The sequence below is a fragment of the Helicoverpa zea genome, chromosome 21, assembly GCF_022581195.2.
Source record: "Helicoverpa zea isolate HzStark_Cry1AcR chromosome 21, ilHelZeax1.1, whole genome shotgun sequence".
NCBI classification, from domain to species: domain Eukaryota; kingdom Metazoa; phylum Arthropoda; class Insecta; order Lepidoptera; family Noctuidae; genus Helicoverpa; species Helicoverpa zea.
The window spans coordinates 4,318,240-4,342,421 of record NC_061472.1 but is presented as its reverse complement, the minus strand read 5'-3'; the positions used below and the strand labels follow the sequence as shown (position 1 = coordinate 4,342,421).

General features: G+C 35.1%; 1 protein-coding gene across 5 annotated transcripts; it reads right to left on the bottom strand.

Moving 5' to 3' along the window:
- Positions 1-13,561: 13,561 nt before the first annotated feature.
- Positions 13,562-23,468, bottom strand: LOC124640982 (vesicle-associated membrane protein 2-like). Of its 5 annotated transcripts, none has more exons than XR_006985621.1 (8): positions 23,281-23,468; positions 20,075-20,222; positions 19,672-19,750; positions 19,411-19,490; positions 17,448-17,499; positions 16,322-16,434; positions 16,164-16,219; positions 13,562-15,459 (listed from the first exon to the last, which is right to left on the bottom strand). XR_006985621.1 is itself a non-coding variant. In XM_047178981.1 (7 exons), coding segments are annotated over exons 1-7 (447 nt in total). In that variant the 5' UTR covers positions 23,283-23,456; the 3' UTR covers positions 13,563-15,457. The 5 variants fall into 5 exon arrangements, 2 of the variants coding, with proteins under 2 accessions (XP_047034937.1, XP_047034938.1); XR_006985619.1 differs by having other exon boundaries at positions 16,322-16,405; positions 23,281-23,463; XR_006985620.1 differs by lacking the exon at positions 16,164-16,219.
- Between the last annotated feature and the right edge of the window lie 714 nt (positions 23,469-24,182).

Here is a 24,182-nt window from a genome sequence, read left to right as displayed (position 1 = left end):
TTTTTCCAAAGCATTGCTCATCACCTACATCATCCCATAACTCATAGTAGTGCCTAACAAAGTACACCTTTCCTGCCTACAAGTATATCGGCAAATCAAAAGATAATTGCTTCCTTTATCAGATAAAGCGAAATATATCGTTCAATCTCGCCGGGGCGGTACACAGCAATGACAAAGTTCGGGGCTGTCCCGTGTGACCACTAATTAAGTCTTACACCTGGGACAATTAATCAGTATGATTTTGTACTGTGCCTGTTTGATATACAATGCTATAACGAACTTAATCGATCAAATGTTGGAATTGTTTCTAAATGCCGAATTATTGAGTGATTATAATTTTGATTGGCGTTAGTACTTATATATTTATTGGATGCAAAATGATTTTTTGAATGCCCACAGAACTGTAGAGTCCCTAGTTTTTTTAAAGAGAACGTAGCGCGGAAGGTAACCTGCCTTCTTAAGACGCCATTTTAATTGGTGCTCTTCTTATGCTCTATAGTTCCACCTTCATAATCCATTTTAGCCATTCCTCTATGCAGTACATTTTACGTCCTTACCAACTATTTACTAACGACATTTTCTCAATACCTTCACCAAAAAGGCAAATAATATCGAGAAAGATCGAATTCAAAATATCCCGATACTACATTAAATACTGCAATAATTGTAATTTAGCACCATAGGCCTTAAATATGGTTCTAAAATATATAACAGAGTTGCGCAACTGAACAAAGGTATAGAATGATAGATAAGCCAGTAAGGTTGAACTATGGCCCTATATAGTGAGCCGACTGCACTATATAAGTAGGTATGCTATTTGAAATATTTTATAGTAAAGCGTTTTCCTATTTTGGTGATCAGGCTCAATTGTTTTGTAGTATCAAGATTTAATGGCGACAAAAGTAAAAGCCTTGTAGGTTAGTGTTTAGCGAACCATTTCAATTTCGTAGTCATTTTTAAATAATAATTGAATGCAGGAATTTAGAGGAATACAAAGTGCATCATTGAGTTTGTTTTGGCATTTCTTCTCAGTTTTATTAGTAAGGTAGTTGGTTAAAAAATTCTACCGCGTCTCAAAATAACTTGTTATATAAAAGTATCCAACTTGCAAAATAAACTATTTCATTTCATATACTTAGAACGTACAAAGCAGTGATCAATTTGGATATAACTATAATCAATATAAACAACAATTTATCTTAAAAACCTATTTATTATTCTATCTGACCATCAAATAAACTAAACTTGAACAATGTCTACTATCAGTTGTTTTCCTAACTGTTCGTAGTTCGTACATAAGTTAACTGTAGTTAAACTTTATAGAGTTGTTGTTAAATGCCAGGCATTCTATATAAATATGGAAGGCTTGGCCAGTGGCTCTCTGAATTAAGACATAAAGCCTATATGCTTTGTGTCTGAAACGTGACCTAACGAGACCCATAACTAGAGGTACAGGCAGGCACAGAATGCCTGTTCTAATATATTTAAATCCTGGATATAGTATATATAGGTACTGAAAAATAAAATTAGGTGACGAAATAAAGCCTTTTTGAATCTTTGCCTAGCCTTTTTACAACAATTTTGGGGTTAGATTCAAGTCTAATTGGATACAGTGGAAGCAGTATTTTACTTGGACCTCCTCAAACCATTTAGTTACCTGGGCAACCAGATACCTCTTGGTAAGACGAAGTGTCAAACAATATAAGTTATTTCTTATATATAGGTAATGTATTTTGATAGTAAACTGAAGACTAAATTTAAAGCGTATAGTCCCAATATTAAACTATTTTGTAGCAACATTTTGAAACAAACCACTACCAGCTATTACTTACAATATTTAGTACCCATATACTCTAAAACAAACACCCTATTCCCGGAATTCTACATTCAATATTAACATAAATGTCATAGAAACAAAACAGAAACAGCCTACTATCAAAGTACTACCAAGTAAGTACATATTCCATTACCGAACAACCAAGTACATATTAGACGGTTTGTTCAGAAAATTGTATTTCTGAACAAAACGTCTAACACAGTTGTACTCGGCGATACAAAACGTACGTTACACGGAGGTAGCCATTCTGAACGCTGGCCGGCACAATTTTATGTCACTCTGACGATCTTATCAAATGTGCAAATGCGACTACTCATACTAGAGAGGCAGTGATTGCCAACTGTTTTGGATTGGCATTTTATTAAGGTACTGTATTTTACAGTGCAGTAAAGGAGAGATTGTTCAATTCGTATGTTAAGTACCCATTGGCAAGTCTTCGAAGTTAAATGTGAAATATATTTCAAAGGGCTTAGTAAAGGTTATGGTAGTGAAACTTATTGTTTTAGACATGGTTCCAAATACATGGGCTTTGCCATTTTTTTGTAATAAATGATTGTTACAAAGTATATTAATAGACCGATTAATTAACTCAGCGGGAATAGATAGATTTTAATTATTCTTTGGTGTAATCAGATTGCAGTAAATTTTGCCATGACAAATTTGTTCTTGCACTACCCCAACCAAATGTTGCACACCCCTCACCACCAAACCGTACCATGTTATAATAATGAAACAGAGCATACAATACCCTCAAGGCAGACAAGGACACCTGTACCACAGTCTGTTTAATTAACGCCGTACTTCACCGCTAGATGAAGTTGTAGCTGGCTGAATAAAATAACGAGCCTTTGCGTCATGTCGCCGTATATCGAAAGATCCTTTTGTCCCTTTTGGTCCTTTCTGGGCCTTTCGTCGGATTTTTACTGCCAAGTGTAGTGGTGATTATAGGAAGATGGGACATGTACAGAATTCTGATAATGGTGCTTGATTGCAGTTTTTTCTTTTTTGTAGATGCAGATTATGTTGGGTAAAATTTAAAGGAGATTATGAGGTTCTTTCTGTGTGGTCTTCTTTGGTCCCTTAGTTAGCGAGGTACTAAGTTTTTGATTCCTACGTGATTGATTGTATACCTTGTCTGTATGTATGACTATTGTTAACATACAGCGTCAGCATCAAGAAACTCTAAATTAACACCTATCTTATATATTATAATCTAAATCTTTAATGTTCGCCGGCAATGTGCACGATGCCGTCATCGATGTCTTGTATGGGGCTAACTTATGCGCCCTACGCAAGAAGGATGGCGGCATTCGTCCCATTGCCGTAGGTAGCACCTACCGACGTATCGTAGCCAAAATAAGCTGTGCCTATTACAGCGAATCTTTGGCCAGCAAGTTCCAGCCCCTACAGTTAGGTTTCGGTTCTAAAGGGGGCTGTGAGGCTGCGGTACACGCATTAACGACTTTCCTCCATAGTAATGAAGGGGAGGTCATTTTAAAGGTTGACGTCATGAATGCCTTCAACTCCGTAAACAGGGACATTCTGTTGACAGAAGCAAAAAAAGAAATTCCTAAAGTTTTTAAATTCCTTTGGCAATGTTATAGATACCCTTCCAAATTATTATATAAAGACCATCTTCTCGAATCTGCTGCTGGATGTCAACAGGGTGACCCTCTTGGGCCAGTCATTTTTAGTTTAGCTATAAATCCAATTATTCGTCAGCTAAATTCAAAATTTAACGTCTGGTATTTAGATGATGGCACCCTAGGAGGCGATGTAGAGACTGTTCTCAATGATCTTACACTATTAAAAGAAAAATTCAAATCAATCGGTCTCACACTCAACTTTTCGAAATGCGAAATTTTCATTCCTGACACCAACATTCATAGGCAAACGATTATTTCAAAATTTCATACCATAGCTCCGCAATTAAAAATCATTGAGAAAGCCTCTCTTCGCCTACTAGGGTCTCCGATCTATGACGACTCTTTTTCCTCTTTTATAGAGGAAAAAATTCAAAACTTCAATGACATTTCGGACAGGTTACTTAAAATTAATGTACATTCGGCATATACCCTTATTCGATATTGTTGTTTCGGACCAAAATTTACTTATATCCTTCGCTCTTCTCATTTGTGGAAACATCCGAACCTATTAGATAAAGTTGACAAAATTATCAGGAACACCCTTTCTCTAATATTAAATGTGGCCCTGGACGACCGAGCCTGGCAACAGGCCTCACTGCCTATTCGCTTGGGAGGCCTCGGCGTCCGCAAAATTTCCAGTCTTAGTTTACCGGCATTCCTCTCCTCGGTCCACAGCACCGCAAGTCTCACTAGGAAAATTCTATCTTCCTCACTGGTGGACTTTGGGGTGCCGTGTTTGGCCGATGCGTTGAATGCTTGGAAAATGACTTGCCCAAATACGGTTATGCCCAGTGACCCCTCCTCTCAGAGGCAGTGGGATGGGCCGCTCTGCAGCATCACACGGAATGATCTTCTTAATACGTGTAATGGTGCTGCCGAGCGTGCTCGCCTGCTGGCTGTGGGAGTATGGGAATCTGGACTATGGTTGCAGGTTATTCCGTCAACCAGCATAGGCACTATGCTGGATGATAACACCTTCCGGATAGCTACATGCCTTCGATTAGGCGCTCCCTGTGTTGCTCCGCATCGCTGCCATTGCGGTGAAGCTGTCGACAGCCTCGGGCACCATGGTCTGTCGTGCTGCAGAAGTGCTGGTCGTATTGCACGGCATGCCAGCATTAACGACATTATCCGTCGTGCTCTTTCCACCGCCGGCGTACCAGCTGTTTTAGAGCCTAATGGACTGGTACGTGACGATGGAAAGAGGCCAGATGGTATGACGTTGTTGCCATGGAAGATGGGTAGGCCCTTGGTGTGGGACGCAACATGCGTCGACACCCTGGCGCCATCACATCTTCCTAGCACGGCAGTCTGTGCTGGGGCGGCTGCAGCTTCTGCAGAGACCACCAAGCGGCGCAAATATAATAACCTTATTGGAAATTATAGTTTTGAGCCGTTTGGGGTCGAAACGCTCGGACCGTGGGGCCCGAGTTCGCGGTTACTTTACAAGGACATCGCGAAAAAGCTTGTCGACGCTTCGCGTGACCAGAGGGCTGGCTTATTCTTTGGACAAAGAATTAGCATTGCCATTCAACGTGGCAATGCAGCCAGTCTTCTGGGCACGTTTCCGGAGGACAGTGATGCGGAGGAATACTTCGACGCCTGATCGATGCTCTTTTATATTATGTTTTATGTTTATATACATTTTGTATATAGTTTTGTATAAAGATAAGTAGCTTAAGTTTGTATATATGTATAGTGTGTACATTAATAATTCAATAAAAGTAATTTAATAAGTTTTTATTCAAAAAAAAAATCTAAATCTTATCATCATTTTATTTTTGAAGTGTGTAAATAAGACCTAATTGAAACTCATATCACTTTTTTAAATCATTAACTAATCGACGAACATTTTTCTGCGAAGTTTATTAAAATGTTTTTCTTTTAGACCAAAAAAGAAGCCAGAACGGCAGCTCAATTTAGTTATAACAATGGTTACCAAACGGCTAGTAGTAAAATTTTATAGTACGGCCCACTTAACCTGTAACGTGTCGAGTGTTCGAAACAGGGGCACTTAGCCCTAATAGTCCCGTCGTTATTGTAAATACTCGATGAATTTTATACCGTGAACGCTAGGAGGGTTATTTGAGGTTTTTTTTGGTCCTTATGGCATTGGCTGTTGTATTAATTGGCTTTAAAATTAGTTTGGAAGTAAAGGATTTAAAAAAGTGTGATAGAAATCGTTCGAAGATATTCAACTTTATTTTACCTGGTGCGAGCTTGAGAGAGCTACAGAACTTCATGAAAATCAGCTTCAGAGCTCCAAGTATCTGTCAACAAAATTTCCGAACATGTTACACAAAATGATTATGTAATTGCATTGATTAAAAATTCAGAACCAAGAACCAATTTAAAAATCTAAACATTTTAATAATGGAATGGATGAAAATAGAACGGTGGCTTTTATGAGAGAACATTAGACCTGAAAGCTACAACCTGACACGTAAAAAGGTTCTATCTATCTTAAACAAAGAAACTCAAATTTTACGACACACTATCCCACAGTAATAATGACTACCATTCCCAGGAAACAGTTCAGTGATTCTTAACCTTTAGACCCGCTAATCATGTTTGTTCTTAGATTGTTAACCAACTGGAGCCGTCATGACCTCTCTTTCACGGCTCTCTAGGAAAAAGGCTGGCATTTCACGCGCAGGGGCGAAGCAGTGCAACAAATACTGATAACTCATTTATGAATTTTCGATCACATCGTTATGGTGAGGATCTACCAAAGTTTTCATAAACAAAGAATATGCAAACGTCCAGTGCTAGCATGTGTTTTTATACAAAGTTTGCAATTTTGTGGACATTTTATATAACTTTATCAAGTTCTACTCGACCGAGAAGACCAGAAGAATAATGGGTATGTGTGTCTTTATGCTGGTGTTTGACAAAATTGACAAACACACAAACTTGACGCACGCATGAAAATACGGTGGTTCTGTTTCCTTGACTGATGGGTAGGCTGCAATATGGCATGTCCAGTTGTTAAAACCATCCAATGTTTGCAGGGCTAACGAGAATGCAAACAGGCGAGTTATAATAAGCCACAATTAGTTTTAAACAAGACATTACGTAAGCAGCTAATGAAAGTTCTGTAACTGCAGGCATAAGTCAGTGGGTCTGATCACACCTAGTCTGTGTATGGAGTAATTGTTTCATATGGTTTTGGGTGCGGCCACGAAAACTGTTAATAAAATAAAAAAAATATTCAAGAGATTCTTAATGGGTATAATAATCTTCTGTACAAGGCACGGGCCCTCGATGACACGGGAGTTTAACACCGTGAACTTCAAAACTCTGGGTGACGTTGTGAAAGTTTCCGAAATCCGCATAGTGATTTCAGCCTGACCCGGTAATCGAACCGACCACTAAGACTTAAGGGATAGTTTTACAGAGCTCCCTAAGTTTGTTTGGCCTGCCTGACTCTGTTAAAATTACAATAGCATCTTTGAAAATGGCAAGTCTTAGTAGGTTTGATCTTTAAGTCAAAGCATAAACATAAATAAATAAGCAAGAAAGTATTGGTTTATTGTGACTTCTCTCTCAGGAAATAGGCTGGCTGTATTGTTTCGTACCCTAATAAATTAAATGAAACATAAACTGGGAGGAGGGCAAAATATATTTATAAGTACTTATTTATTGCAAACATTTGGCATAACCAGGATCAATATTCAAAATCATTTCTACAAATATAACAGTAGCGATTATCTTACAATTTAAGGCCTTAGATTTTGTATCAACCGCTATATTTATGGCTGCAAAGTTACTTGGCCTCTGACCATTTCGCCCGGTAGTACCTTCTGATAGGCAAACAATGAGATGACGATATCTCGGCTAGCAATTAAATGATTATAATCGTTTTAATTTATCTTACAATGACGGGATTTGAATATCACTAAGGAATTATTATTCTATATTGTATTTAGGTGCTTGGCCGTTTGAACTGAGGATATGAGTTTGGAGAAGGTTATCATGATAGAATATCTGTTTGATTTGTATAACATGTAGTGATAATCCTGAGTTGATTGTGGTATGGCGCCATTTATTTTTAGTACCATATGAAAGATGGCATAAAATAATCAATCCATTTAACGATGCAAAACTGATCATCTGTCAAATAAACTATGAAAGAAAACCTACAATGAAATAAGAAGGTACAAGGAATTTGACAATAAAAGCTTTTCAATGACAAGAAATGGATCCTAGGTAAATGTATCCATGTACCCTAAAAAGTAAGGAAATCCTACATAATCTGGATTCGTCTATTACTTATCTACTTACATGGATTGCAAGAAAATATTTCTAAGCCGCAAAAACAAAACAAAATCTCACAAAAGCTAGATCGATTGAAAAATAGCATTCTCAAGCAACGTATGGGAACAATAATGACAACAATTTGAAATTGGAATGCTTCCATCTTGTTGTAGAGCGCGGTGCGTGTGCGCATCGGCCGGTAGCATCTTTAGTCTTTGTAAGCCAATCAGGGATGAGAGGTACAATATTGTTTTTGGACTTTGGTTTTTTGCACTGGTTTGCTTGGATTTATTTATAAAAATATAACTTGAGAAAAAACTATCAGTCCAGAGTCAGGATCAAACAGTAAATGAATGTGGCAAAATAATCTAACATTCTTTCACTCTCTTGTGTTCAATTATTGATAAATTCCCTTTCATTTTCATCAGCCTTTTTTAAGGTCCTACTGTCCCTTCTTTTCTCCTTTTTACAGAGAACAAACGATCGTTAATTGGCACGCTTGTTGTCTTTAGGCGGATTGGCAATCTCATAGTTTTATGTGCTAGTTTCCTCAAATTCACTTTAACATCAGAATTTTACAATCTACGTTAAATACCTACGTATTTACGTTTCTGTTACTGCTATACAGTTTCTCAATTATACAGAATCTAAAAAGAAACAATAATCTTGATTATTTTTATATTTTTTGTACAATTTCACAAATATCAAGACAGAAGCCTTCACCACCCTATGACTCATGCGTACACGCACAAAAGATCGCCATACAATTCTTGCTACACAAAAAAAATGCATAGATAGATATTATTTTGTTTATTTCTGCTGCTTACAGAACGATAAACATTATAAAATGCATTACTGCAGTCCGTCATATTACTGTAATAAGCAATTGTTGCTCTTGTCGGCACTGATACGCTTACCCTGATTGTATTGTGATTGTAAACTTAGGTATGTGTGGCTGTGGCAGCTATGATTTTTTACTGCAGCGAGTAAAAAGCCTAGCGTTTTCGATACTTAATAAAATAGTAACTCTTTGTTATCCTTAGGTACTAATAGTATCAATACGCAAGTAACTGTCTATCTGTCGCGCTTTCACGTAATGAAACTTCTGAATCGAATTCAACGCACACAGATACCTATACCGGAAAAAAGCACATACCTATGGTACCTACTTTTTATTCAGGTGCTGGTATTACTATGTTCGGGACGCTTGTGGAACCACAGGGAACAGCTACTGTTCTATAAACATTCGTGGTGACGTCTCTGTCTTATCACTAAAGAATTAATTTAATACCTACCTTAAGTTTTGTCATAATTTTGCGTTCTCTCACAAGATGTAAGCGTAAAATCACACGTAACACGATACATACCTCGACAATTGATAAACACAGGTAATAGGTAATAAAGTAATATCTTTCGCCACGCTTGTTGTGGATGAGGTCCCTAAATGGCGTAGAATTGACTTTATGATATGAAACGATTTATTTAAGTACCCACAAGTATGACTGAGTTTACCAATAAAATAGACTTTGCTTGATTTACTTGGCTTCTTTGTAAATATTGCAAAAATGGCACCACTTATGATGATTATTCTTTCTCGAAAAATCGCTTGTCATTTTGCTCAACATCCGGTCAGTTTAATATATTTTAGGCCAGTTCCTATTAATCATTGATGCCAATATAGGTATTTTTGACGGTGTTGGTTGCTGCTTTGAAATCAACACTTTCAATAATCAGTTAACAAAGTCCATTAGGTATTATATAAAACTACTTGGATTTGTCCTATTATTATACTTACATATCTAATAGCCAGCAAATAATTCACCGACTTTCTACCATCAGTACTTACTTAAATCATTCGCAGAACCTAAAATCTTCAACAAAATGACCAACCATCATCCCTCGATCAAAGATCACAATATAATTTCATTACCCGTTAACTTCAAAACGGCCTCCTAAATTACCAGGCCCATTACAGGCTACACACATTATCATACATTCGCTAAGCGGGAATGTACTGAAGTCTCTAAAGCGGCCGGGAAGTCGGTGCCGTACGATTACAGGGAAAGTCGCAAGCACCTCGTTAGGTTGTAACATAATAATCGCAATTTACTATTATGTACCTACAGGCCACACGTAATATGAACGTCCTGACAGGCACTTGCGATGACTAACCGTGAAAATAATAAGCTCAACGATAGTGTTTTGTTAGAGGTACCTCTTGTTATTGTGTGCGATGATGGGCATCTACGATGTCTACTTAACTGTAGCGATGTATTTAGGCTTACAATGTTGAATCCTGAAACTACTAAACGTGTGTCTATCTAAAATAAAAACTGAAGAAGAAACTGTTGATAACACAAATATCGATTAACGATAAACGATTAACGGTAAAACATGTACCGTCGTACCACAAAAACTTTTAGACGTCTGTTGAACACTTGTCTAAAAAAAGTCAGATTATGACGTTGAAATAAGGTAAGGTACTTGTCATAAATACCACAGTAAGTAGTTCAACAGATGTTTAAGTTTTTGTAGTAAGGCTGGTAGAGTTGAGTTTGGGAGACATAGTTCAATCGATACAGAAGTTCGTAGATTGTTACCGACTGCAACAAGCAAGATTCGAAATCAGTATTATAAGATTACGCCCAATATTTCTTTCCTATGCACCTAGTTCTGCAATAAATAGCCATTTAAAAACCAATAGCGAAAGAAAACAAATATGCAAAGTCATTGTGCTGTACTCTATTTCAAATCTTCATAAAACAAACTCTAAAATTTAATTCTCTGCTTATAACAATATATCATCGAAATGCACAGAGTGCGAGGTCGCGAGGTTACTCAGACAAAAATAAATAAATGCACACAGTGTTACAGTTCAAGGAATACGAAAATAAACAACGATATGTGCTCTTCAAACACCTGACAGTCCCATTACCGCGAACTATCACTGCACACTGTGCCTGCATTATTGTTCTAGAAAAAATACTTACTTTGTGTTTGTGTTGTAGGTATAGGTATCAGCTGAAGAGTAGTGTATTACTGTTTATTTTTTACTGTTAATAATTTTCTACCTACTGACATTTTCTACATTGTGTAGTGTGACCCGAAAAAAATACTGCATCTGTCAAGTATATCATAGCAACTTGTAGTAACGATTGTACTTACGATAATACAGGTAGTATTATCGTTATTTACTAATTTAACGCCAATCAAAGATCTACTATCAAAGTTAACTTATTTTATGTGATAGTAACTTTAATAAATCTAGCCTTACCAACCCATTTCCTACAACCCACAAATCTCTATCTATTTTATTTCCATCGAGCCGTCAATCTACCCACTGTGTATCACCTCTCACCGAGGCGCCGCGCTGCTGACACGCAATTAAATAATGCTCCAAGTGTTCACACTAAATTCAATATCTCGCAGCCAACTCTTTCAGATCTACGAGCATTATGATTCCGTTACCACTACCCTGAACGTTTTTACTCTGATCACCAAAAAAAAATAACAAAGGTTTTTGCCAAATAATTTAATTTAGAAAACAAACTGCAGCTGACGAAAAGTTGTTTTGGCAATTTTCTTTGGTCTGCGTAATCATTAGTTATTCTGCCTATGACCTTCTAAACATATCTCAAGATATCATAAAATATTACAGAAAAAACATAGAAATCAATTTTCTAGACATATCTCGCGAACCTAGACAGAACTGAACAAAACACACACGAGAACAAATAGTAGGTAATTATCGAACGCAATTTAAGAACAGTTGTATGTAACAAAACACGCTTTGTTTCCTCAGACAGTTTCCCACAGGCTAACTAATAGTCTGTCCGTTCAGCAAAATATTGTGTTCGCACTGTATTTTTGCATCACTTTATATGCAGCTAAAATTTCAACGGAATACCTCGATAGTTGGGCCAATCCAGTCGAAACATCAATCGATCCTGATGTTTCTATTTCTCGATATAAAGGGTGTAAGTCGATATTTTATTCGCGGGTTTGGGTTACAGGTCTAGCGAAAGTGGAATGAGGTTTTATTATGTTAATATTGAGTACTGATTTAATAACAATTCAGTTGAATAATAAAATAATAATTTCTCTTATGAGAAGCATAGGTAACAAAATAGTTTGAAAGCTCCACTGCTTGCAAGTCAGGTTCCAAAGGACGAGTTTTCTTACTTCAAATACCTACAAAAATGTCTTCCAGCTTTAGAGCTAATTGCAACGTTGCACCATTAAATAAACAGTAAGATGATAAAATGGTTTCAAAGCATAGTAAATCATAAGTAAAACCATTTATCAGCTTCGAGATTTCCGTAATGCAATGCTGGTTAATTAATTTAATCATTGGATAGACTTATAGCTACATACGAGGTGTGAACTTAATGTACTTATTCTACAATAAAATAAAATATTTAGCATGAATGATGAGTTGCGATATTAAATATTTGAATTTGGGTAAAACAACTGTTGCAAAAATTAAAAAAAAAATAATCTGGGGTTTTTCTTTTCCTTTATTGTTAATCGAAACAAAACCAGGTTTATGTAAATAAAATAATCACGCAAAAAAATTTGACCTGCCCAACTTCCCGCCTTTTTCAAACTTTTTTCATTAAGACCAGGTAAACTATCAATCTGCCTATCAGACCTATTCATAAATTACGTTATTTACTTTTCGATTTAACCTTAGCACTACCAACATTAGTTTAGTTCAAATGACACGGGCGCATAACTCACGTCATTTCGACCATTACTGTAACTCAAAATGGCGGCCGAGTATCAAAGAGAAAGCTCGCGAGCTCTCACATCATTCTCAATGGTCTAGTCTTTGGTTTGCGAAACGGAGTGCAGATTAAAAAGGTTGTAGTAAATGAGGCCTTATTGTGAATAATTTAGGGATTATATTAGTTTACGGTTTGAGTTAATTTTGTTCGGTTTGAAGGATTCACACATTGGATCAAATGTTTGTTTCCAATATATCAAATTATGAGTGATGTGAAAAGAGATCTCATTAACATACGGGGTCATATTTTTGGAAGCACAATAATGTTAAGTTGTATTTGATGTACAAGCTATAAAACAGCTTTAATTTTAAAAGGTTGCGGTATAAATATTATGCTATTCGAATCGACAAAACTGTGTCAAATTGTTTTTTGCTACAGCATTCTCTTTTTGGCTTTTAGTGAAATTGAAAGAACCACATAAATAAAGTTGGTTGGACTAACCGCGACGCATCACCACAAACTTTGGCGCCAACCTGTGTGACAGGTCTAAATTTATCAATTTACGAAGATTGTTCGTTGCTATTAACACGTAAAGTTCGTGTCTCGAAGCGATATCGTTGCTAAATATTAAATTATTGGAGTTTCTCAGCAGATAACATGTGGTGCACCGCCTTAATGGCTTCGTGATTTAACGAACTTCTTGCCTTGTGGGCGATGTTAATCAATATATTGTGTTTGTAAGTAAGATTGGTTTTGATGCAACGAAAGATGAAGTGTTTAGGTTATCGAAGGTGTTTATTTGTTTTATTTTACTGGCACTATTTAATTCAGTAGGTACCTAATTATTGTATTTATTGACAAAATAATCTGAAAACAATATCACGGGGAATCACACAAATAAAATATGATTCACTGTATATATTCATCACATTTTATATAATCAATAATTCCATGTACGGTAGACTGCACATCAGTGGTAACTGTCATGCACCTTAACTCAATAGTAATAAGTACGATTTTCCAATAAAACTGTTACCACTGACCTGAAGTTGACTGTACATTAGAGTTTTTAAATAATTACAACATTTATAATGGTATAATCTGTGACTTTCAATAATAATTTAATGATAACACGACAAATTCGTAAATGTTACAAATTAAAATTGAAATAATACATCTTACACTACAACATTGAATTGTTAAATAAATAATTATTTCGTTAAATATAAATAGATTTTAATTATTTAACTCGTCGAATAAAATATTTAATCTTTGAATTAAAGTTGCAAATGGCAACTGTCAAGGAATTTTAAACATTAAGGAATTTTTAATTATTATAATTCGCAAATTAGTGTTGATGTTGTTCTAAGTTTATATTGAAGGATACAAAATTCTGAACATTTAATGTTTATTTTCGTAATCTGCGACATAAACTTGGATCAACGTCACAACCCATTGGGGCATCGAGATCGTATGATGGGGAAATTGTATATACTTTATTAGGAATGCTATAAGATATCCTATGAGATACACTATGAAATAGATAGAATATAATTTCCTACAGTGTGTATAATAGAATTTTGTCTTATGTCTTCCCTCTTAAGTCTTGTAGTTAAGTTAATATAACTACATTGAAAAGACAAGCGATTAGCACAACACCGAATAGTCAAATAATTATAATTATATAATTCATTTAATTATCACACTCGTTATTTTATAAAAGAACTAATATTGTCAGTGGCACCTTGATTTGTAACTGCTTACAATTTCACATTGTACCTACAGAGAAAATACAACCTCGTCTTCCTTACCAACCTGCATGTACTCTAAGTAATTATAGTATAGTTTTATACGTATTAATGCAAATAATTATTCCGTTAATTAGGCATATAATCGCAAAATTAAATGACGGCACTCCAAAACTGTAAGCATTTACAGTTTCATTTGTTTCAGCCTAAAATACATTGACGTAAATAATTTCAATAATAATCGCTGTCCTAAAAATAATTTCTATATTAAATAGCAATAATTAAATTATTAAATCCACTTCTGTATTTAATTGACTCACTTTAAGCCGCTAAAATATAAGAATATTTTCTGTAAATTGCAAATAATTGACTTCTAAGACGCTATGAATACTAATGGACTTTCGAAATAATTATAATTAATTTTACAATAATTCTATTCATAAGATCTGTTAAACTATAAAATAAGCGAAAATAATTTTAAATATTATAATTATTTTGTCTTACAGTTCAATTCCATATTTCTACCATCGCTGTTGTATTTGGTGGTATACAATGAGAAAACACAAGATATTAGTGTTGGGAATATAGATTAATATTGTGTCAATATAGAGCTATTTTACAGTATCAGAAAGATTCCACTACATTTGGAAGAACCTGAACGCTTTCACAAGCTTTTGGCCGACAGTAGTTATCAATTATAAATACATAGATATTCATAGTACGTTTAAATGAGCAAATAGATATTACGTACGTTGAAACAGGACTCTAAATAGTATCTACAAGGCACGCAAATAAATTTTCAAACAGCCATATTTAGTTGTTTTAAATTTAGTGTCGTGTTTCCAATATGAAAAGAGCAAAATCTTTTTTACTAAACTTTTTTTAAATCTAAACCTTGTATACGGATAGATTAGAACTTATGTCTTCACTTAAGGCTAACGTTACATTTTATAATTTAAGCATCATTTTAAAGATTTTTAACCACATAATTATTTTGTTGACATAAATATTTTCGAATATTATAATCTAGTTAAAGTTTAAAATTTTGAATAATTGAATTATTCAAAAAACAGCCGAGTATATTGTGTAATATTTCGTTCCTTTAAAGTTAGAGCCTAGTTGTTACAATTTTATTAATACGTCCACAATAGATAAATAATAAAATATTATATTGTAATAAGTTAGCTTCACATTTGAAGTGGAACCCAACGGATGCGACGAGTGAATTAATTACATATATTTTCCTGGAAATAACAAGAATAATTAGTACAAATGCAAAAAATATCTCTCACACCTAATCACACCAAGTGCATATTAATGTATATTGTGACTATGTCCTCACGTAAAAAAAAACACTCAAAATACCTCCTATTTTTGTTTGTGCACTATCAAACCTTAAGAACCACGAAGGTGTGTTAATACACTTGATGTAAAGTGTTTTTGTTAGTATTAAAAGTCAAAGAGTCATGCTTTATTAAAATGATAAAATCCAAAAGTGTGGTGTAAAATTGAAACATTACGAAGTGTAAAAGTGATTTTCAAAAATTTAAAATTGCGTCTGCTCCCGATGTGACTATTTGTAATGTGACTAGTGAGGTGAAATGCGAATGTCGATTAGTGATGTGTTTTGATCGATGTTAGTACTAGGTAAAAAATATTCAGTGGAAGCGTTCCAGATGTATCGATCGATATGGGCAGCTGAGTGTCGAGAAAATTCCAAAATGACAACAATTTTGCTTTAACGATTTAGATTGTGGGAGTCATGAATTCCTGTAATTTCGTTTTTCATTGATTAGCAATCAGAACCAGATGTATAATGATGACAAAAAGTTGTTTGCTCAAAGCGTCAGTCACGTTGATATTCGTTTCATATGAATACTTGCCTGAACACAACAAATAACAGTTACACCACAATAACTACCTCTATAGTATCATTCCAATACTTAACTGTTCTTTCGATTCCAAGCATCAGTGATGATCATTGCCGCCCCCTCTATACCGTCTCTATTATAAAATAACTTAACATTAAATCTACAACTAAAACTACAAGCAACAGATGCAAAAGATTAGAAAGAAGGAACAGTTCCAAGAGTAACTAATACTTACAATGGTTAGTATTTGTTGTCACAGTGTTATTGCCGGGTGCGATCGGTGGTGGGGCCGTCACAGTCGACGTTCCTCGGTACCGAACTAACCAAACATTTGTTTAATGTTATCACCTGCAAACAGCGGTAAGCAGAACAAATGCGTCGAAGCGACTACCCTCTAAACTACCCGTGATTTACGTACACTTACGTGCGTAGTTCAGGGGAAAGTGAACTGGGATTTAACCAGCTATTTTTTGGAACGGGTTTTTCGGAACAGTTATTTTTTTAAGCAGTGATTTTGGAACAGATATTTTCTGATCCTGATTTGCAATTTGTATCAGTTATTTAGTATCGTGAGCAAAATTTTGTGCAGACAAACAAGTGCGTTGTTTTCATTCAATATGTAGGTGTTGTGTTGACACACATTAGTGCAGTTTCATAAAAAATAAACACATAAATGTATTATTTTTCGGTAATTATTTCTTGTACTCATTCCCGTTCCTTAAGTTACTTGTACTCTGTGGAATTTGTTGTACGTTACAAGGAAACTAGTAGACAGACACAGAATTTGGAAGAGAAAACGATAAGCCAATTGCGCTAATTTCATTTCAGTACAATTTCTAAGACATTCAGACGTTTCAACAAGTTTTTAGATGCAAACTAACAGTTGATAGCCAATCACAAGTATTTGCGTATACGTTGTTAGTGGGAAGAGATGAAACTTTGCCTTCCTTTTACCCAATGCTTTTACAAAATACATAGTAAACCAATAGTTTCAAAAATTTCATAATTTCAGATTGTGATAACTTTTCTTTTGTTGGATTTCCGGTTTTAGCAGTTCTCACTACAAATTCCGAAAATGTCAGTCTTTTATTAGCTTTTTTAGTACAAAAATATTGTTATCAAAAATGTATTCATTATTTTTACTATTTCACCGAGCATTCGTCATTTCTTTGTGACGTGATGTGACTGTCTTTTTTGCCAAAATTACAACAGGATTGTCGTGTATTCCATATAGAAAAAAAAAAACATAGATACAATAGGTAAAGTTTCATCCCTTCCCACATGACACACAGAACATTCCAATAGACTGCTAAGCGTCACTGGACAACACCGACAGTGCTGGACTTTGTGCTCATACTTACCAAATAGTAGGCCTATTATAACGATCCCGATCACTCCCATTATTATCATCATCTGGAAGTGTACAATGACTTACTTAAATGTTTTTACTATATGTTAATTACTAGTAAGGATAACGCTAAAATTAGGAAAGAATATACTGAATGGATTTTGATTAAAGGACAATGCCAGGGTGTGGGCTCAAAGTTTGCCCAGCAGTGGGAGTAGTTTCAGCTGGTTCCATAGTGCACTCTGAACACGAAATCCAAATATTTTTAAAATCGGTCCCAGAGGTCCCGAGAAAAACCGGTTCAAATGGTCTCCATAGATAGTCACTTAACAAAGCCTGAGCCATTTGCCCAGTAGTGAAAGTGGTCGAAATAGGTTCTTTACTGCACTGTTTACACGTAATCCATATATTTTGGAAATCGGTCCTAGAGGTCCCGAGAAAAACCGGTTCAAATGTTCTCCATAGATAGTCACTTAACAAAGCCTGAGCCATTTGCCCAGTAGTGAAAGTGGTCGAAATAGGTTCTTTGCTGCACTGTTAACACGAAATCCAAATATTTTGGCAATCGGTCCCAGAGGTCCCGAGAAAAACCGGTTCAAATGTTAAACTTGAACAGTAACTTTATAAAGCCCAAGCCATTTGCCCAGTAGTGGGAATGGTTAGAATAGGTTCTTTACTTCACTGTTGTCACGAAATCCAAATATTTTGGAAATCGGTCCCAGAGGTCCCGAGAAAAACCGGTTCAAATGTTAAACTTGAACAGTTACTTTATAAAGCCCAAGCCATTTGCCCAGTAGTGGGAATGGTTAGAATAGGTTCTTTACTTCACTCTTAAGACGGAATCCAAATATTTTTGAAATCGGTCCCAGAGGTCCCGAGAAAACCCGGTTCTAATGTCCAACTTGAACAGTCAGTTTATGAAGCCCAAGCCATTTGCCCAGTAGTGGGAATGGTTAAAATAGGTTTTTTACTTCACTCTTAAGACGGAATCCAAATATTTTTGAAATATGTCCCAGAGGTCCCGAGAAAAACCAGTTCTAATGTTAGCCAGCCATTGTTAGCAAGCCATTTTAAGCAGCCACAAACCTAACAACCTCTTTTCTTGAAATAACATTCAGATAGATAGTGGTTTCACTGTTAACAGGATAAAAAAAAAAAAACAGAAATAGACGTTTAAAGGTAATTGTTGTTTCTCTTGCTTTTCAGTCTCTATCTACCACAATCAGTCCTAAGTTCGAGTAGCGTCATGCAATTAATATCCTTAATGGCAATGGAAAAATCTTATCAAGACGAATAAAATAAGCTCAAACACGAGGTAGTAAATAGATACCGTTGAGGAGTTCCCTCGTCTCACTGTCGTCTCCATCGTCAGGTCAGGTCTTAACCTCCACAGTTTTGTGGTGTCGGAGACATATACCCGAATTACAAGTTTTTATTCGATATGTGCTTACAATTTCCGAGAGTTCCATAATGTTTTAAGGTTTCTATCACCAGACCCTGGACCCTGGAACTATAAGTCGGTAAAAAAAAATCTCGTTCAATACCTCGTATTTGTCGATTAATATTATAATGCATTTCAATTAAAGTAATAAAAGTGGAATAGTTAAGTGTTCGTAAGCATATTTTTCGTAGTATTGAATAAGAGTCAAACCAGTTTTTCTCAGCACTCCTGGGATAGATTTCGAAATATTTCGGTCTGGGACCTATTATAAGCCTATAGAACATAATACACTATGCAGTTACTGTGGGCAACTCTTGAGCCCAACTTCCATACAAAGAATAGCATTGTCCTTTTCAGACTTTTAAAACAACGTAACATAGAGAAGCTATTTCATATCTTAGTGTGAGAAAATATTCTCTCAGTATGCGGGTGAAACGGAGAGTAGATAATCTTAACCAATTATCTGCCTTCACTCAATTTTTATTCCACACAGCTCTTTAATTCATTAAAATATAATGAAAAGAAAATTAGTTACCTTAAGATTTTGTAACCAGAACTTGTTCTTCAAACTTTTGGCTTGTTGCTCAAACTGTGACGCGCCATACTGCAGGGCATCTGCAAGAATTTCACAAAAGCTTATAAATTTTCTAGAATCTATTTATTTGGAAGTACATTGGACTTTATTTGAATCAATTTTAACTTGAAGTTGTTAATTAGGACGTGCTTTTCAAAAAATCACTTAGATCTAGCTCGAACGAACTAAATTGTTTGAAAGGAAACTGAGACAGTATATTACCTGCTCTGTCGTCAAGTTCTGATAGTTTCACATCTCGGTCCAGCACCTTGTCCATGTTTGTTTTCATGATATCCACCACCTGAACAGTGTGTAAATAAAGCTTTATCGAGATCCCATCTTTTTCTATCATAAGCGCTCAAAAATATTGAATTTAAAATGAGTTTCACTCCCATTTAAAAAATGCGTAAGGTTTTCCGTCACTGTTTTATGGTTGTCTTTAGAATCTATATTTTGGTAGACTTCATTTAATTTCCATCTTTTCATAAAGAGCTTGATGTTTACTTTTAGAATATTTGCCTTTGGCCTAACTCACTCTATCCAAATAAAACTGAAGTTTTCTCTAATTGAGTTTTTTTTTTCAGTGTTTGGCAGAGAAAAACGACAATAGTTTATGTTTACACACCTCATCAACTTGCGCCTGCGTCTGCTGCAACCGCCTCTGGGCTGCAATCTGCTGCGGCGTGCGGGGCCCTCCGATGATCTCGCCATCGGGGCCCGTCTCGCCCTCTGGGGGCGCCAGCCCGGTCTGAGCGGGACCTGCTTCGGCAGCCCTGGAATATATAGGTATACAGTGATGAATATAAGTCAGAAGGTTTTGGTAACAAGATGCTGTTATCCCACTTATTAAGTGCGAGTCGAATGATAAAAACACACAAACAAACATGTGTTTAACTTCTTCAATGTTCGAGTTCAATCGTGATGAGAAGCAAAAGGCCTAAAATTGTCAATCCATCTCGAGGGAGCTCGTAAATTGACTGTGGTTATATTTCAATCAATTGAACTAACATCGTGCATACTTTTTCTGGGTGAAAAGATCCACAAAGTATATCGCTTGTTTACTCGCATAGAAAAACGTAAAAAAGTAACGATCATTACCCGATACTCATAAATACAAGAGCTACTCAGTCATAACAATATCGATATTATAAATCGATATATCTATCTGAAAAGCTTTCACATTAAATCAGACTCGTTTGTCACCATCAACCACACGAACTTATATAAGGCACTTACATTCACACGACTCAGAAAATACTGCCAAGGTAATGTGGTTTGAAAACTTGCCAAATATACTGACTTTGCAGAGTTCTATGGTCAGTCTTACGTAAATAGTCCGCAGAGGCAAACTAGGTTATTCAACTAGATAGGTTCAATTTTTTCTTCCTTTTCATAAGGTGTTAGGAACATAGTGACATTTACATGTATAGCTGAGTTGGTGAAACGAGAAGAACAAATAGAAAAATCTGGTACAAAGGCACTACTTATTTCTTGATGAATCTGTTCTGGCAAACCCGCTATAGGAGAATTAGAATAAAAAGAAATGTAGTCAAACTGTGTAAAATGAAAATCGTATGTATATTTTTAAACATTATAATACCATATACATTATAATACATATGATAATCTCAGAAACTCTAGCGTGATACACTAGTATAAATTTTAAAATGTACCATAATATTACTTGAAAATAAGTACCAAAGTTCCTACCAATAGCGTCGTCGGAAAACATTTTCATCGAAGCTTGTTCTTACTGTGTACTTTTCATTAATATTTGAACAAAACGTTACAGTATGAACCCTATTAATTTACTATTCAAACCCAACTGGTCGAACGGTCTTTGAACTTAGTTCTTGCATTAATAGTTTAAGCAGTGCTCGTAGTTTTATCGAGGTAATCTCAGTTCAAAGTTTTTGTTATCTTCAAGGTAAGTGGACAAAGCTGAACTTCAAAGTTTTGCTGCAGTATATAGCTATTAGTTGTAACCCATAGTTCTAGGTTATTTGTTAATGGGAGTATACCTAAACTTAGTATCTAATTGCTTTATGCTATACGACAAATTGTTAACTCGAATGTTTGTATGGATATTTGTTCCTCTTTCTCGCTAAAACTATTGGATGGATTTTGATTAAACTTGGCGGTAATATAGCTTAAATATCAGAATTATACACAGGTCACTTTTGATCTAGATGCGAGATGCAGTTCCCTCGAGACGCAGTCAAACCGTGGGCCAGAGCCAGTAGGGAATAATTTAGGCCTCCGAAAAAGTAACTTAAGTGATCCCTACAAAAAAAAAATACTGCAAAACACACCTCGCTAAACAAAACATGTGTCAACATTTCATTTCATTTCATTTCCCACTAAACGGTCCGTTTCACCTTGAAATTGTATTACCTTTATCGATCTTAACCATGTTTAATGCATATAGCTTTCACTTAATAACACATAATGGCTCGTTTGCTGACAAACGACCAATCGATAGGAAAAATGGCAACGTGCCAAATGACGTCATCAGGCAGATTGGAACTGCAGATTTTGCAGAGAATGCAGCGATTTTGAAGATGACTTTATGATAAAATGCAGATAAATATAATAAATAAATAAAGACTGCATTTTTTGTGTTTTCCGTAACCTGATCTTATTACGACGCAGGAATTTTCAAAAGCCGTATTTCGGGATGTACTAGCTGGTGAGCTAAAATTTTTGATGTTTATGTTAAAGGAATGAAAAAAAAGAATTAGTATCTAAAGATTTTACAAAAATAAAACCATATCTGTAAGCATAGCCATATAAAAAAGATAGTAATGCTTTTGGACTGCGTATCATCATTTTTAGAAACGAAAATACCTTTTAGAGTTAAAATAATAACAATACACCTAGAAAAAGGCTTCTATTATGCCTAACAATATACATTACCCACTCTGCCAGTATTCATAAAAATACAATGACCGTGAAAAGTGCTGCACGATAAATTTTAATAAGCTCGCGGGTGAAACTTGGGCGTTACGAGAACCTAATCAAAATGTAAGCAACTTTTATGACTGAACGAGTAACTTGGAGCTTATCTGTCGGAGGGATATATACACGAAAATGATAGCTTTTAATATATTTTTCGAAAGGTTGAAGGTAGAAATTTTATACATGTGTCGCTTTTCGCAATCAATTAGGAATTGTGGTGTTATAACTAGAACTTTTGTTAGTGACTAGAAATGCGACAGGAGTGGTTTTGGTATATTTACTTATTATCAGAATTTGGTAAGCCCTATGTACTTTTCATAATACTACTAAATACGTGATTATTTTGGTTCAAATGAAAGCTGAGGTAAATCATGTATTATTTTTTCTAGAAACAAAAATATTAAGGATATACAAGAATCGGATAAAATGCATGTTTCAATAAACAAGGAAAAAATTGTATCATCTCTAAAAGCTTTTAAGTCCTTTGAGTTCGCCGTAGTTTGCCTCGCTATAATATTAAGCTATAACTTGAAAACTGTTGCTTCTACAAGTTCAACACACACTTTGAATCATACTATTAAAGATACCCTACTAACAAAAAAAGTTACTTTCAAACAGTTATTACAATCAGACACGCAGAACAATTCTTTGGAATAACAATGCGCAAAATTTAATTAGCTTAATTAATGTACACGACACACCAATTCATTCCTACCGAAAGTTTTTAAAGAAAAAACATTCCAGAATCTGCATATTAATTTCAAAATAATAAAACCTTAAACGACATCCAACAAACAATTTTCGCAAACAAACAACTCACAGCGAAAAAAAAATATTAAAAATCTAAAAATATAATAAAAAATAGCAACTTACATGTTCAATTCTTCTCACTCACTTCAATTGAAAAAATCAATTAAATAATAAAGCGTAAATTCAATTATTTTAGCGCTAAGTTTTCAGCGTTCAGGCGAGCTTTCAGCAGCGATGTTGTCGCAAAATGCGACTGAAATCGGCCGCAGTATAGTCGGGTACAAAATAGTTTTGTAGCGAGCTATCTGGCATGGGAAGTCAGTTTTTTTAGGCGAATGGTATGGTGTTTGGCTTGTGAAGTATATGTAGTAACGTTTGGGATATAAGTGAATAGTTATTTAAGTTATTTTTGTATTACATAAGTATTTACTTTGTTATAATTTAGTATTGTGACGTTGGTGGAAAACAGTACAGTTGTTTTTTTATATAAACAGAAAAATCTGTACAATCTTGTGTGTTTGGTGGTATTTAAACGAAGGTACTATGTTATATCGGATAATAAAGCTGAAGTATAAAGTTGTTTTTCATTTATTTATTTTTAAACATATAAGTTATATTTTTAAATATTAATTAAAAAAAAAACATTTAAAAATATAAAAAAATAAGTTGCCACCGATATCGGGCACAGGGTCCAAGGAAGTATAAATATTATTATAGTTTACATAACATAGATATACAATTTTCTTAGGAAAACGTCCTGTTTTACTACTTTACTGTTTTCTACATGGACTGGCCTGGTATGTAAGCAAACTTAAAAATGTAATAACCGAAGTAAAATTATTGAGCTAATATAGACAGCCTTTCAAAAATAATATACACAATATTAGTAATTATTACAAATATTAAAATCAATCCATCGAACATCAAACGCAACTATTAATTCACAACAAAACTAACCACCACTGTTCTCACCAGTACTTCTCTAAAGCTTTTATCCCCACGCATGCGCGAGGCACTGCGTGTGC

Bases quoted from the DNA above. Each gene is read 5' to 3' on its own strand.
- LOC124640982 (XM_047178982.1), bottom strand. The intron at 19,751-20,074 runs GTGTGTAAACAT...CACACTGTTCAG, and splicing joins CGCAGGCGCAAGTTGATGAG to GTGGTGGATATCATGAAAAC. The intron at 19,491-19,671 runs GTAATATACTGT...AAATTCTTGCAG, and splicing joins AGAACTTGACGACAGAGCAG to ATGCCCTGCAGTATGGCGCG.